General features: G+C 48.1%; 1 protein-coding gene across 1 annotated transcript; it reads right to left on the bottom strand.

Annotated features, from left to right (window-relative positions):
* Positions 1-743: 743 nt before the first annotated feature.
* On the bottom strand, positions 744-16,083 carry LOC119437296 (defensin). Its single transcript, XM_037704353.2, has 4 exons — positions 16,029-16,083; positions 14,835-14,914; positions 12,871-12,930; positions 744-1,185 (listed from the first exon to the last, which is right to left on the bottom strand). Exons 2-4 carry the CDS (start codon positions 14,875-14,877, stop codon positions 1,064-1,066), a joined length of 225 nt encoding a protein of 74 aa, XP_037560281.1. The 5' UTR covers positions 14,878-14,914; positions 16,029-16,083; the 3' UTR covers positions 744-1,063.
* Between the last annotated feature and the right edge of the window lie 960 nt (positions 16,084-17,043).

Raw genomic sequence — 17,043 nt, 5'->3', positions numbered from 1 at the left:
TCATGGTCATCGACGTTGGTAGTCGTGATGGAGGAGACGTGCCACCAGGCGTCAGCGTGGGTGCATCAACGCCTAAGGGCGCTTTAGCCACAAAACACCAATAGACATTATATATCAATGTGCAATAAACATTACACTACTTCTGTGAAGACACGTTTCACTTTCGTGTTCTATACCGATTCCTATATAAGAGGGATCAACCACATTTTTTTCAAAGTAGGGCTTACACACGTGAGCAGGGCAATAAATACCCAGAAGGCCCGGTACCGTGTTGTACACATTGTTATGGAATTGCATATTTCAACAAGGTTTGAATCGCAAACATTCAGTGTGCACTGTCAGCATGTAGCTTTCATTATCAGCATTGGAAATTATGCCCTAGGTTTTTTGCTGATTATTCACATGTTGCGCATGGTAGTACGATGTGTATTTATTCCTTCATGTCTTCATAAATAAACTGTTGCAAGTCAGCGCTGTGTGCGTGTCGCTCTTCCGTATCCCTGCCTATTTTGCGCTGTGTTCTTTATTTTTTTTAATGAATCGCCAACACCGCCAAGCTTCCAGGCTAGATCAGTCAACGTGATATTTCATTGAGCTAAAAAGCGAAAGGTTCTACGAAGCATTGTGCACGACGGCAAGAAGTCAATGTTTCCCACTGCTGTTACCACTCTTACGTAGCGTTAACGGCAGTGCAGCCTTAGACAAGCAGGACAACATTATAAAAAATAGTCGAGCCAGTGCAATGAAAGCATAACGAACTTTATTATGCATATTGTCTTTCTTGAAAGCGTATACACCAGCAAAGCGTTTCCAAAGCATCAAGTCGTAGTTTTATTGTAAGCTTGCTAAAATAAACACGCGTGTAAGGTTCTCCTAATGTTTAATGCCTCAAAGTAAGTAACAGGATATTCGAAATAATTGTTACTGCCGACTGTAGACCTTACATTCTGTAAGTAGTCCGGGGTTGAAATTTCCTTAGCACAAGAACCGCGACAGTAAACGCGACTAGCAAATATTCTTTGAGGAAACCATGTGGGGAAAACGGGTCACCGCTGCGGAGGCATTAATTCCTGTAGCAGGTGCAGGTCTGCTTGATTATGCCAGAGCAGTAGCCGCCTCGGCGCCGAATGCTGCGGCAGTGGTTGTGACAGGCGCCTTGGTTCAGGGGGCACCCGAAGCCTCGACCTGCGGAATGGCGAGGACGCATTCAGAGTTGCCACCGCAGTCAATGACCGATCAGCCGTTTACATTGTCAAGGGCACATGTGATAAATCAAAATTACGGGGGATGTTGAGAACATTCTAAGATTGTGAAGGCGAAAGCCTAGCTGGACCCATACCGATGTGGTTTGAAGCTCTGAGCCCACGCGGCGACGTATACCAGGCACGCGAGCGGTAGTAGTAGTAGTATGTGTTTATAGGGGGGATAGTGAAGTAATAAGTGCAGTGCCGTAACTGTCTCTCTCTAGGAGGACACCTCAACAGCACTGCACGGGGGAAGGGGAGGTGGGGTATGCAAGAGATGAGAGAGGTAGAGACGAGGGGTGAGGCAGGAAGAAGACGGCCGGCAGCAGAAAAAAAAGGACAAGTAATGAAGAAGCGGATGCGGGGCTTAGAGCCGCGCTCTGAGATTTGTGGCACTGCAAAAGTCTAGCAGTGCTGAAAGGACCCGTTTGACCAGGGAGCTGTGGGCATCCCGGAAAAGTAGGTCCTTGAGTGAGTTGGCCGGGAGACCGTATCGGCGATAGGAGTCTCTGAGCATCGCTCTCTCAACACCGAAAGCAGGGCAGTGTAGAAGGAGATGCTCCAGCGTTTCCATGTCGGCACAGTTGGCACACACCCCGCTGCCGATTCCCCTGAGTCTCTTGAGTTCGCGCATCAGCTCGGTGGGAGCCGATGCGCAAACGAAGGAGAAAGCCGCGGTCCGCGCGAGACAGGCTGGTGCGCGGGAGGAGACGGGGGTGGCTGCGCAGTATCGTCGTTTTGGCCGAGTCGAAACTCATGACCAGAGGGGAGAGGAGGAAGCGCTCAGCGTGTGCCTCCTTGGCGAGAGAGTCGGCGTGCTCGTTGCGCTCTAATTCGATGTGGGCCGGAACCCACTGCAGGATCAGGTCGCAGCCTCGGTGGCCGACGTGGTGGAGCTTAGCGCTGACTCGTTGAACAAGCGGCCCTCAGACGAAGTCCCTCGCCAGCATAGAAACAGCCGCACTAGAGTAGCTGAGGATAGCCGCCGCCGCAACGTCAGGCTGCTGCAGAAGCAGGTCGGCTGCGAGGTCGATCGCAGCGAGCTCGGCCACCGTTGACGACACGGCAAAGCGAAGGCGACACTGGCGCGTTTCACCGATGTCCGGTGCCGTGCAGGCTGCAGCGCCGGATCCGTTCCTTGCCACCGAGCCATCGGTGAAGACGAGCAGGCGGCCTCCCAGCTGTTTGTGCATTAGCGCATCTGTCTCCTGCCGCATGGCGCAAACAGCCGTCTGGCGCTTTGATGTTCACATTGAGAAGGCTGGAAGCGTGCGGCAATTGCGGCAGGGCGACGTGCCGCGGAGACGAATCGACGAGCAGGGTGTACTCGGAGGCCCGCCTGCCCATGCCCGAATTAGGCAACAAGTGGAGGCGGCACACAAGGCGCTGGCCCTGCAGCGAGCGCTGCAAGCGTTCAATGTGGTGCAGCGCTTGTTTTTTCGCACGCAGTGAGGGCGGCCAGTTGCCCGCCTCAGCGAGAGTCGCTCAAATCTGCGAGGAGCGAGCCAGTACATACAGCATGCGAACGACATTGCGATGCTCCGTGTCTATGGCACTCCAGTTGGCAGCTCTGGCGTTAGTCAGGGGCAGGGCATAGAGTGCACGCGTGGTCGCCACCCAGTTGTATACACTCGAAGCGCAAGATGCGGCGTACAACCCCGTCCTCGCGCGAGAAGAGAGCGCGCAGCGCTCGCCACGTACTTTGCGGGACTCCCTGCAGAGATGAGAGACTGCCGCGTTGAAATTGAGGCGGCAGTCGATCTGCAGCCCCAGGTAGCTCTTGCGCCACGGAAGAGGGCGGCCCCGCAGGGTTAGCGGCGGGACATCGAAGCGCGCGCACGTGGCTCGGGGGTGAACCATCAGCTCCTCTGTTTTCGCAGTTGACAGCTGTAGCCCGATGCTGGTGAGGTACTCGTCGACTGCGTCAACCGCCGTCTGGATCGATGCCCGCACAAGGTAGCCTACCTCCATGGAACCACACGAAAAATTAGCGATGTCGTCCGCGTAGATGGCCGAACGCACCTCGTGCGACGTTGTCCTCGGGATGAAGTCTGGGAGCCGCGGAAGAGCCAAATTAAATAAAAAGGGGCTCCAAACACTGCCCTGCGGGACACCCAAAAACACGCCGCGAGGACCACTCAACGCCCCGCCGACCCGCACTCGGAGCGTGTGGTCATTCAGGAAAGCACGAATGTACTGCAGGAGCCAGCCGGTGACACCCAGCTCGTGGAGAGACCCGGCTGCGAGCGTCCTGCCGCCGTTTCCAGAACGTTCAACGGGCGCCTCCGCTGACGTTTCTCTCCTCCTCCCCAGAGCAACTGTTGCCCTTTCCCTCAACGCCCTCCCGTGCCACCGCTGTTATTTCCCTCCTCCTATGGAGCACCACTGTTGCCCTTTCTCTCAACACCCTCCGGCATTGAGCGCGAGGGCCAGTATAGGAACGCTAACACAGAATTGCATTTGGAAACGTTAGTGCTGGCCCCACTACTCCTTTCGTTCCGCCTCATATTTACTGTAGCCCCCAAAGTCGTCAATGCGGCAATATTGCTTCATTCCGCGTCCTGTTACGATTGACATGTCACGCCCTGTGTCAAAAATGATTACGATGGACGGATGACACTTCGTTCATTACGATTGACATGTGACGCCCTGCAAGAATGATTATCGGAGGCCCATTCCTAAACCAACAGAGGGTGAATCCCTGATTTGCTATGGTTGTCTCGAGTAATCCTCAATCTGGCGGGTGAGTCGCAGTGATTTAAGGGCCCCTCTCTGTGTTTGCGCGCCTTGCAGGCGAGGGGTTCCGCCTTCCCCGAACTGTGTACCACCAAGGCCTCGTGGCGCATTGTTTATCACCCTTTGCCTATTTGCGCCCAGACAAAGCCCAGAGAGCGCCCAGAGAGCGAACGATGCACGACAAAAGCCTCATGCCCCCGAAACGTCGCCTAGGAGAGAAGGAGCAGCTGCCGCACCTCCGACTGGACTCAGTAACTGTCACGTGACGTTGACGTGAGCGAAGTCTCACCTACAATGTTATCAGGCCTATTTAAGCGGCCCCACCATGCACTTTCGGATCATTCATTCTCTTCTTTTCAATCCTTCATCAACGTGAAATAAACTGTGCAAGTTTCGCACTAAGAAATCGTCTTGCCCCTGCCTGGTCGCTATGGTCTACCGGACGCCTGCAGTCTGCCGAGAACGCCACGCTACCCAGCAGTAACGCCGGTAGAGCTTGAAGGAACTGGCGTCGCAACAAGTGGTGGCAGCGGTGGGATCGACAACGCTTCATCCTGGAAAGAAGGTCTCTGGATAGCAACTTCGGGACGATCGTAGCAGGATTCATGATCGCAGCTGGTGAGTGCACGGCCTTTCTTCACTGAGATATCGCCAGGCTTTTTCTAATTTTGGGGAAAGTATAGAAAAGCACTGATAGTAGAAACCGTTGACCAGGGTTTTTAGAGTACGTCACGGTTGTGTAAAAGTGAGGAAATAGAAGCACTAAGGACAGCCATGAACCTGAAGGCGTTAAAGAAGCCGGAATTGCTAGAATTGGCCAATGAGCTCAACATAGAAATTTCAGAGCGACAGAGCAAGCCAGAGATAATTGAGGCGATTGAGGCGCTCGGGACAGACGACGAGGAACTAGAAGAATGCTTAATTAGTATTAAGAAAAAAGAAGAAGGCCGAATAGCACGTGATGCGCTCGAGAAAGAGGAACGCATAGCACGTGAGGCCAGAGAGGAACGCGTAGCACGTGAGGCCAGAGAAGAACGCGAAAGACGTTATGCCCTCGAGATGAAGCACATTGAGCTTGAGATTTTGAAGGCTCAGAATACCGGAGAAGCGACTCCCATCTCGAGAGAACGCGAGAAAAAAATGAAGGAGTTGATGTAGTCATACCAAGTCGGGGAGAATGTGGGCCTGTTCTTGGTGAACTTTGAGCGTACATGTGAGAAGGCTGGATTTCTGAAAGACACGTGGCCGCAGCGTCTGCTGACGTTTCTGCCTTGTGAGGTTGCAGACGTGACAGCTCGCATGGACAAAGAAGAATCAGAAGACTATGACAATGTAAAGTCTAGTCTTCTGAAAAAGTGCACGTTATCGGCGGAAGCATCCCGAAGAAAGTTCAGGGAGGCCGAAAAGGCCAGAAACGAGTCCTATGTCGATTTCGCGTTCTCGTTGGTGGCCAACATGAAGGAGTGGCTAAAAGGATCCGGAGCTTTTGGTGACCACGACAAAGTGGTAGAGTGTTTTGGGCTGGAACAATTCTTTCGCCGACTGCCTGAAAACATTAGGTATTGGGTGCAGGATAGGCCAGGCGTAGATGCAGTCGCAAGTGTGGCAGAGCTTGCTGAGGAATACGTATCGCGCCGGGGCCCCGAAAGCAAAGAGACGCTCAGGAATGAGAATATATTCAAATACGATAAGCAGGATCGTTGGTCAAGGTCGATACCGTATAAAGGAAAGGAGACCACGGAGTCAGCGACCAGTAATGACGAGAAGAACAGAGAGGGAAAGGAGGAGCCACAATAACTCAAGGCTGCGCAACAAAAGAAGCTAGAAAGCCAGTTGTGTGCTTTAACTGCCAAAAGACAGGACATATTGCCCTCTGTTGCAGAAATCCAAAAGTTGTCTTTTTGTCAGTGGGCAACACCGGTGACAATATGAGATTGTTAGAACCGTACATTCGGGATCTCGTAGTGAATGACAAGCCTTGTCGCATACTATGGGACTCGGCCGCCACGATGGATGTCGTTCGTCCCTCATACGTAGAACAAAGTCAGCTTACAGGCGAATGCGCTTGGATAAAGCAAGCAGCAGAGGCTAACAGTCTTTGTCTACCAGTAGCCAGCGTCCGCGTTGAGGGTCCTTTCGGAACACTTGACACCGAAGCCGCCGTGTCAGCGCACCTTCCACCGCAATATCCATATTTGTTTTCAAACAAATCCCACGACTTGTTGCGGAGCAGGGGAGACGTTTTCGGCGAAGCAATAACGCAAGCTCTGACCAGATCAAAGGGACGACAACTCGCGGCAAAGGTAGCATGCGCAAGCCGAGCACAGGAGGACACAGCCCTACACAAGGAACCCTCAGAGAGCACTAATGAGGTTACCAGTGAAAGCGAGGTGGTTGAAAGCGTGTCGGCTAAAGAACAGGCCACCGCACTGAGTCAGGAATAGGCGGCAGTTTTGAGAGTGAACGGGTAACCTGTAGTATCTCGGGAAACGGAATGCAGGCGAAAGTTGCTAAACGTAACAACTTACTCTTTGGTTACCGAGCAACAAAGGGACCCCACTCTTCGGAACCTTAAGCACAACGGTGAGGCGGGGACCGCTAAGAAAAACATGTCCCTTAACATGCCAGAGGAAATGCCGATTGACTTTCCATAGTTAGCACCAGCAACAACCAGGCGTAGGCGAAACCATAGATAACCTCGCACAGCAAGCCGAGCTCGACCTCCATCAGAAGGCGGAGCTGCGGGAACTCATGTATGAGTATAGAGATAGGTTTTCGGACAAACCGGGACTGACAACCGCAGTTGTCTATGATATTGAATTAACCTCATCAGAGTCTGTGCGTTCGAAGGCGTATCGCGTTTCACCACACCAGCGTGAGGTCATGGCTGCGGAAATAACAAAGTTGTTGGAGCTAGGCGTAATAGAACCAGGAGAGGGTGATTATACTTCACCTCTTATCTTAGTTGAGGTCCCCGGGAAGGAACCGCGCCCTTGTATTGATTACCGGATGCTTAACCTGATCACGAAGGGTCAAACCAATCCAATACCTCATATCGAAGAAAGGCTTGAGAAAGTGAGCAGCGCCAATTTTATCTCTACACTAGACTTAGGGGTTATTGGCAGGTACGGTTGACAGACCAGGCCAGTAGGTATGCCGCATTTATTTCTCCATTGGGAACGTTTCGACCAAAGGTCCTGAGCTTTGGCTTGAAAAACGCTCCCTACTGTTTCTCTAGCCTTATGGACCGGGTGTTGCGTAGTATGGAGAATTTTGCGCGGCCGTATCTCGATGATATCGCGATCTTTTCGGCATCATTGGAAGAACATCTGACGCATCTGCGAGCCGTACTGGCCCGGCTGCGCCAAGCTAACTTAACTGCCAAAGCGACAAAGTGCCAATTGGGACGTGCCGAAGTGGCCTACCTGGGACATGTGATTGGTCAAGGCCGCCGCCGGCCTTCCGAGGTCAAACTAGCTGCGATCGAAAGTTTTCCACAACCTCGCACTAAACGGGATATTCGGTCATTTCTCGCAGTAGCAGGATATTACCAAAGATATATTCCGCGTTACTCCGATGTTGCAAGCGCTCTGACAGATGCGCTGAGCAAAACAGAACCACAAACCATACAGTGGGACGAAGCCAAGGATAGGGCTTTCTGTAACCTGAAGAGGGCTCTGACGAGTCAACCAGTGTTAAGTGCGCCGGATTATTCTAAGCCGTTCATTGTTCAGTGCGACGCGAGTGATCGTGGAATGGGTGTTGTGCTTTGTCAAAAGGGAGATAATGACGAGGAGCACCTTGTACTCTTTGCCAGTAGGAAGCTCACTGCTCGCGAGGAAGCATAGAGTGCTTCTGAAAAAGAATGTGGCTGCGTTGTGTGGGCGATGCAGAAGCTAGCCTGTTACATTGCGGGTTCGAGGTTCGCCATCGAGACAGACCACTGTCCTCTTACGTGGCTGCAATCAATGTCCCCCCAAAACGGCCGTCTCTTGCGCTGGATCTTTGCACTTCAGCAGTACAATTCTGACATTCGCTACAAGAATGGTAAACTCAATGGAAATGCAGACGGTCTGAGTCGTCGTTGCCCCTAGTGTATCGCTAGCCTCATGTCCACTCTGGTTTCCGTGCCATTTTTACGTTGGTATTCTTTTCTTACGTTTCTTTATTATCGCGTAGTTGTAGGTGATTGTTAGCGGATTTAGTAATCACGTCTTAAACGCTTTCGGGAAATGGCTGTTTTTAGTGTTTAGGGGGGAGGACGCGCAAAATGGATGAGAAAGCAGTAGCAGTTTTTCTTTTTTTTTTGTAAAGCCTGGTGTGTCTTGGGGGAGAGTGGCCTCGTGCTCGCTTGTTTCTGACTGTGGGTCCGGCACTGTTCTGGAGTGATTGCGTGCCTAAACAGGACACGAAAAGTTGCGAGACCTGTTTGCAAGTCGTGTTTCACCGGACCGGACCAGGGAGAAAAGGCACTCAAGAGCGGCTCGAGAACAGATGAATGACTCCAGGGAATATACCAGCCACGAACCAAGGGTTCGTCACCAAGGAGGGAAATTCTGCTGCTGAAACGCCGATCCCTCGCCTAGTGGCTGCTGGCCCATACGCGTCGGGATCTTCCTCCCCCGCCGGAGATGCTGTTACGCTTGACATGTCACGCCCCGTGTCAAAAAGGATTACGATGGACGGATGACAGCCCTTTCATTACGATTGAAATGTGACGCCCTGCAGGGGGGATTATCGGAGGCCCATGCCTAAACAAGCAGAGCGTGAATCCCCGATATGCTATGGTTGTCTCGAGTGATCCTCAATCTGGCGGGCGAGTCGCAGTGATTTATAGGCCCCTTTGTGTGTGTGTGTGTGTGTGTGTGTGTGCGCCTTGATGGCGAGGGGTTCCGCCTTCCCCGAACTGTGTACCTCCGAGGCCTCCTGTCGCATTGTTTACCACCCTTTGCGTACTTGCACCCAGACAAAGCCCAGAGAGCGCGCAGATAGCGAACGATGCACGATAGAAGCCTCAAGCCCCCGAAACGTCGCCTAGGAGAGAGGGAGCTGTTGCCGCACACCCGACAGCACCCAGTACCTGTCACGTGCCGTTGACGTGAGCGAAGTCTCACCTACAATGTTAGCAGGCCTATTTAAGCCGCCCCACCACGTATTTTCGAATCATTCATTCTCTCCTTTTCAATCCTTCATCAACATGAAATAAACTGTCCAAGTTTCGCACTAAGAAATCGTCTTGCCCCTGCCTGGTCGCTATGGTCTACCGGACGCCTGCAGTCTGCCGAGAACGCCACGCTACCCAGCAGTAACGCCAGTCGAGCTTGAAGGAACCGGCGTCGCAACAGTCCCCTTTATTTTATGATGAGCGGCGTCGGAGCCAGCTGCGGAAGTAGACGACAAACGCACGAGCTATGGCACTGGCGCGAGGCTCGAGGCGAGCTCGCTCACTTTTTCTGCACTTCACAGCGAACTTGAAACATACAAATTTAAGGCTTTCGCCTTAAAATTCACAAGAATTGTGATGTACCTTCTCTGTCGAATCAGTTTCCTGATAGATGATTTTATTCGTTCGGTGGCCCATCTTATTTAATCAAATAGGCAATGTGGGCTGGATTGAATAGCTTGTTTGCCCCAAATTGCGCACAAGGGCGTTCATTACCTGATCTGTGGTTGTCCGTTTATTGTGGCTAAAAAACGCAAGTGACTGGATCGTTAACATGCAATTCTGAGTAAGCCTCAACAATTTCACGTAAAAACAGAAAAAAACTGACCACAAAAATATGCAAATATCTCTCGTAAGGTTGGGGTGCTATAACGTAAAATGATTCCAAACTGTTTTGATTCCAAACTCCTGACGTCATAATTACGTAACCACCGACGCAAGCATCGGGCGGTGACCCGTAGCGTTGTCTGAACAGCCCAATCAAACACTATCCTCGTTTATAGGAGGTCACCTTTGTTCGCTTTCAAAACGGAAAGCGATGCAGGAAAAGGTCAGCCGTACGGGTGTCCAAATCGCATCGCTGCACAGAACATACTTTCTTGTATATAGGCCGGCGAACCCTTTGGGCGTAGATTACGTAGAGTGCTCGTCCTTTCGTCGGACGCCAAGCCCGTCGGCCAGCGCTGTCGCACGAAAACAACTAAAGTAAACAAGTATCTGACAGTCTCAACTCACTACTTTTGACTGCACAGGTTAAGAAACAATAAAACTACCCGCGTCATCCAATTCAGACAAACGTCGACATGCAAAACAACACATGTGATGGGGGCGTATCGTAACAGGGGAACTTTCCGAGCGCACCTTTCCACGCACTCCAAAAGCTGCACTGCATTGCAAGTGACAGCGGCGTCAACGCCCGCCGCTATCGATGGGCGCTCTCACGGTGGGCGGTGAAAAAGGCTATTTATTGATAATGATCAAGTAAAATAGAGTTGTCTCTTCTTTTTTCACCATGCGTATGTAAAATTGATTAGTAATTTTGTTTTCGTTGAATGAATCTAATTGTGTCTCACTTTAATTTAAAAAAAGAAACGCTTTTTTCTTTTCCAATGTTTGTTCCCTCCAAACATAGTCGCACTTCAATCACTGCTCCCATAACCACCCTTCTGATGGCGGTGACAATTGGTTCTGAACCGCTTTTCGCCGGAATCTTCGCGACCTATCGACCTTGACAATTGATCAGACCCAAATGCTTTATTTTCGCTACAATTATTGCTAAATAGTGGTTTGGCTAAAGTGCAGTGTTACCTTTCAAACACTGCCTAAAATGAATCCTGTGACTTCTGGGCCCGAATTCACAAAACCTTCTTACGCTAAAATTGTTCGTAAGAGAAAATTTCAGCCAATCCTGATGCTGGACATATTATCGAAGGCGGTTGGCTAATTGCACAGACTACTTACGAAAGAAAATCTTCGTGAATTCGGCCCCTGATTACCACACTGACATTAACATAAAGTTCAAACAACACTTTCTTTTCGTATGTAGCAGGCATCGAACCGCCAAAGTCACATTCGGTGTGGCGAAGGGCATTTGCTCAACATGACAATACATTTTCTGTGGGAAAAAAGGTTTAAGGTTATTAGAAAGAGATCGGACGATGCATCATTTCAACCAGCGCATGAATTGTGGAAGGTACATTGATTTTCCGACGATTTGGCGTTGCGTCATCGAAAAGATAAACTGCGGTTTCTCTTACTGACCTGTGCTGTTCAGGTATGTTGCATGCTAGCCGCTCAGTATGTCTTTAGATAAGATGAGCACTTCATTTTAACAACTAATTTGTCTATCACGTGTACTCTAGTGCAGAAATTAGTTACGAAGAAGTTCACAGATTACGGTAAAATCAGAACGTTGCTTAAAATCAAAGTGCGAAGTTGTAATTCCAACATTCCAATGCTGGATGATGCGCTGTAGTGGAGGCGCGCGCTCACACCAGTGCCAAATGTCCTTGAGAATAATTACCATTATAACCTATGAGAAAATGAACCGATCACTAGGGTAGATGATACGATGTCACAAAAATCGGTCCTGATGTCCCCAACTGCTGCATGTTTTTATTTTTTTATTTTTGCTTACGTTAGCTGGTGATCTTATTTTAGTTGGTGGTTGTTTATTTTCGCACATTTCACGATTCAAAAATTTCTTCTTCTTTCTGGGATTTCACGTGCCAAAATGAGTTCTGATTATGAGGCCCACCGTAGTGCAGGGTTCTGGATTAATTTTGACAACCTGGGGTTCTTTAACGTACACTACAGCGCAAGCACACGGGCGTTTTTGTATTTCGCCTGCATCGAAATGCAGCCACCACGGCCGGGATTCAATCCCGTGACCTCGTGCTCAGCAGCGCAACGCCTTTGCTGACTGAACTACCGCGGCAGGTACGATTCAAAGCTTTTATGAAGCTTAGGGGCATGCCGTTGTTAAGAAATGAGTTCGACTGACAGCGCTAGAAAGAAATACGATGTATTTGAGTCCGTGAAACTCCTGTATTAAAGATAGAAAAATTGTATTTCCCAACGGCATGGGGAATTCTATATTGTACTGCACGAAATGTTTACCCCAAAGTGCGGAAAAAAGGAGAGACGGGATAGGAAAGAGGCCAGCCTTATTTCCGCACTTTGCGGTGTGCACTTCACGCAGTACACTACAGAATTCATTAAGAACCAACTAGCCTGCCGAAAAGTACATCTTGTATTGGAAACGAATGCTTCAACATTCGGCCAGGCACTTTGAAAACTGCAGAGTTCGCAAATTGTCTTCTGTGCTTGTTTTTTTTGTGTCTTTATTTAACTAGCCGAAATGTTCGCAACGTGTTCCCTAGCATTTTCAATGGCTTAAGTATACCTAGTGCCTCATGCAAACCTTTCACTATGTACAAAATGCTTCATTATCTTTTTATGCACGTACACAAGACACTTCACAATCACAGACCCGCTGCATTGCTGCGGAAATTTTCTCCTGCTCCACAATTTCCAGTCGAATTCCAGCCAAATACTTAATTCCGGTTCACTGGAACTCCAGTTCAAGGGAACTTGAATTAAGTGTTTCGCTTAAATGGAACTCCAGTTCAAGTGAACTACGTAACTTTGCGGGCAAAAACTGAGATAACAATCCGAAAACATTCAAGTTAGAATACCTTGCCTGTACACTACGACCACGCAAAATAATCTCCTCTACCTCCTCCACGTGTTGCCCCCATATCAGGAAGCGTAACATTTTCTTTAACGCAATGAAGAAGGCACTGCTGTCGGATGGCGCCCGCTTATACAAGTCACTTTCAGCACCACTACGCGCGTAAGATATATTACACTATTCACCGCTATACGGTGTGCACATGTTACAGCGCAATGCCGGACATCAAGGAGCTGGTTGCATGTGTGACTTACGAACACGGAGGTGAGCCACCTCGCTTTCAGCCGGGGCGGCAGCCGTGGCAGTTACAAGACCTGCAAGGATGAACAAGGGTGATTGACTTGAGTGTCGATAGTGCAACTAGACAATAATTCCTGAAAATAACCACTCGAAGTGCAACCCAAACAGAATGATTGTAGACAGATTTCATGGCAATATTTGAGAACCATTCAAAAGAAAATACTTTTTAGAGCCAAACAATCAGTAATATTCGCGTCGTACAAATCAATAAGTGAGATCAGGTGTGCATTTGCATAGTCGACAACTGGACACAGTGCAGTCGCACACACTTTGCCGGTAGGAAATAAGTATGGCGCCAGCAGGGGTATGGAAATGAAGGGACGAAGCACGGCGCCAACGGCCCATTCTATAAATAAGCACACCATTTGCCGGCTCTACTGTCTTCTAAACTCTTTATAAGTGTAAAGTGTGAAACGCAAATGGGATCGGCCCACCTTTCTGAAATGCTAAACCTCATGATAAAATTCGCTGAAGCCAGGCCTGTTAGGACAACCACGGGAAGCAGCATTCAGACAAGGTACAGGTTTAATCAAGTATGTACGACATGATCTAAGTTCCAGCGCGGAATAAGGCAGACAGGAACAAAGAAACTGCCCACTCGAAGGGCTGATTACCCTCAAACTCCAGCCTGCATTCACAAGGGATGGGATAGCACCTTCGTTGGTTAAATTGTACCACGGCCCTCGCATTAGCAAGAGAAAAAATCGCTTTCTAGCTCGCGTGTATGTTGACACCGGATCCGACAAAGAGAGAACATAAATTGAAACATTGAAAACTGCCGGCGTTGCCACCGGCTTTCAGATGTTTCGCTGCTCCACCGAGATAATTCCTTATCGACAATGTAGCTTCATCCCATAATACATGTGCTGGATCACTTGAGCATCGAACATGCTTGCTACATACGAAATTCTTGAGCATCGAAAGTAAATTCATGCATAAAGCCGCCATCGCTAACATCAGCGTTGTTAGGTTTCCTGTCTGTCTGTCTGTCTGTCTGTCTGTCTGGATCTGTCTGCCTGTGTGTCTGTATCTATCTGTCTGTCTGTCTGCCTTCGTCTTTGTCTCTCTGTCTGTCTGTGTGTGCCTGTCTGTCTGTGTCTGTTTTTGTCGGTCTGTCTGTATCTGTCTGTGTCTGTCTGTCTGTCTGTCCGTCCGTCTTTGTCTGTCTGTCTATCTGTGTCTGTCTGTCCGTCTTTGCCTGTCTGTGTCTGTCTCTCTGTCTTTGTTTGTCTTTCTGTGTCTGTCTTTCTGTCTATCTTTGTCTATCTTTGTCCGTCCGTCTGCATGTCTGTCTGTCTATCTCCACCATAAGCTAGCAGCTTCTACAATTCGTTTCGGCATGTCATGGTGCAACAGCAGCTGTCATTCATGCAAAAAAACAACGTTTTTTCCTTTGTACGGGCACGAACATCAAAAACGACTTGTCTGTTAGCATTTTTTTCTGCATCAATCCTTTTTTTTATTTTTGCTTTTTTTCATCACCATGCAAGCGTGCCTATAGTTTAAGAGAGACCAAGCTATCATTTTCTGTGCATGAAAAAATCCCTGGTACTCGGGTTAAGAGTTTCTCTAAGAGACCATCAAGTCCTTCTTATGCATCGCAGTTAAAAGCGTGCAGTAGAGACAAAATGATCGTGATGACAGGTTTATGTATCTTGTGCTTTGCACTCACAATCGCCTTTGTGTCAGTTTAACTCGAAATCACCAGGCTATCCACTAATGAACAAAATAGATGAAAGTGAGTAGAACTGAGCCAATATTTATTTCAATATACGCCTAGAAATAAAAAAAAACTTAGTGGCATTATTACAAATTACATGCGTCTTAAAAGGTATCGCGTTTCTGTATGTATGACGTATTAGATAAAATGCCTTTATGAAAAACACGCCATAACAGTGATATGTAAGCGGTCACTTACCACAGACAAGGATAAAGACAAGGCAGATGCAAAGTCCACGCATTTTCGCAAGTTTCACCGAGTCCCAAAGGGCGATTCAGCTGCATAAAAAAATAAGACGCAAAAGTAACGATGGTGCCTCATTCGCCTGGGGACGGTGAGGATGTATCAGAAGGCAATAATTTTTACTGCATCGTTCTCTCTACAGTTATAAAAAGACACTGCTCTAACTCTGCGACTTCACTAGATTCAGCTAGTTCAATAAAACTTAAGATGCTAGCGACAGGATCTAAAATGTTTTCGTAACCATTCGGCAACAACGCTTTTGCCCGACATTGCGGTGCGGAGTAAGATGTCACGGGTTCGATTCTACACAGAAAAATGGACCGGGAATTTCCCGTGATGGCCCACAGTTTTCTTATTGACATTGCTGTGATTATAATAACTGATAAGTTCATTTATGAATAATAGCTAATTATGTAATTCAGTTAAATACAAAAATAGTCGGACTTCCTCTAAGCGACCACAAACGACATTACCTAGGTTCTGTACGTGGCCCTCGCATATTTGAAAATTTTGGCACAAATTACGTGGGACAACCTGTATATGTGCTACAGCTAGTTAACTATGCGAAGCACAATGAAATAGCTGCAAAACATTCTGTAAACTACATGCAAATTGCACAAATTACATGCAAAAACAAATTTTAGCACAGAGACCGCCATATAAAGTATTATTGCGCGATTTTATAATAAAGATAAATGTCTGCTTCAAGTGCAAACAACAAAAGAAAGAGGACAGAAATAACACCAACAGAAAATATAGTAATGAGCTACTTTCTATGTGTATAACATGGAGAATGCAGAAGCGTACGTAAGAACACGATCACCGACTACCAACTACAGGACGCGCATATGACGTTTCAACACATTTTTTAGAAACACTGCGCATATGACGCCGCGGAGCTCCCGAGTGAGCGTGCAGCGTTAATGGCATTGCAAGATAAAATCAGTTCTTATTGGTTGCGTCTGAGAGGTCTGTCCTTACTTTCCTTTTTTTATGTGTGCGCCACTGCCTGTTCATTCTTTTCGCTGTGTGTTTATAACGATGACATAGTGTACTCAGATGCAAATGCGTAAAATTTCGCGGTCTAATTTTAATGCTCAGGCATCTGCACGACACGTACCGCTTCTCCTGGACCATAACAACTCTTACCTTTATGATGGTAGACCTTCTTTGTCGTCTCAAAGTGCAGTCAACGCATTCATGCTGCGCTGCCGGAATTTATACGTAGCGACATCCTGTTGCAACAAGAAAACACGGAAATTTCGAGACACCAGAGTCGACGCGGACGTTGTAACTACCGGGAAGTATGCTATCTGGGACTCCCTTCCGCAAACATTTCTTTCTTACGGCAAAACACCACCTTGTTTTGCCGTAAGAAACACCAAAACGCATAATTTCGGGCCCAACCTTCGATTAGAACATGACTTAGTAAAAATCTTCGTTTTCATGTGAAAAACGACACAGGATACATGGCTGCTGGAATAAAATGACGCGTTTTTTGGCACACAGATTAGTCTCAGACATATATATATATTATAAGAAGCCAGCATCGCACCCGTAATACCAACACGCGGGATCGTTCCCCACCTGCGGCCAGTTGTTTTTTCATCCATTTTCATTTGCATTAATTTATCATTTCTTTAATTCAATTAGTAAGTACAAGTAATTTCCCCTATGTTGTCCTTGGTGTCATTGTTTGTTTTCTTCTTATGATATGATTAATAAAAATCGGGCCCCTCGGTTCCTTTTCTTCTCGCTCATCAATTTATATATATATATATATATATATATATATATAGATGAGTGAGAAGAAAAGGAACCGAGGGGCCCGATTTTTATTAATCGGGCCCCTATACACTTACTATATACTAGGGCTATATGCGTACGTGCTCTAAACAGTAGAGTGTGTATCTCATTTACGTCCAAATATATGTTTCTCAGTTTAACTCTGTCGAATATTTATCGCGACATACACTCAAACGATAAAAACAAGGAAGTTGACGCGATATCAGGTAACCGAAAAGTAGCTGGTTCAGAGAAATTTTTGTTGGGTTGATGTGAGGGCTGCCGACTTACCGCGCCTCGGTCCTCATATTTCTTCGGCGAACGGCGAGTGAAGCGGTGGCTATAGTTAACCGGGAACAGTTAGCTCGGTGGGACATCC

Source organism: Dermacentor silvarum, chromosome 1 (genome assembly GCF_013339745.2).
Source record: "Dermacentor silvarum isolate Dsil-2018 chromosome 1, BIME_Dsil_1.4, whole genome shotgun sequence".
Classification (NCBI taxonomy): Eukaryota; Metazoa; Arthropoda; class Arachnida; order Ixodida; family Ixodidae; genus Dermacentor; species Dermacentor silvarum.
The sequence above is the reverse complement of the archived record's forward strand: the minus strand, read 5'-3'. Positions and strand labels throughout refer to the sequence as shown.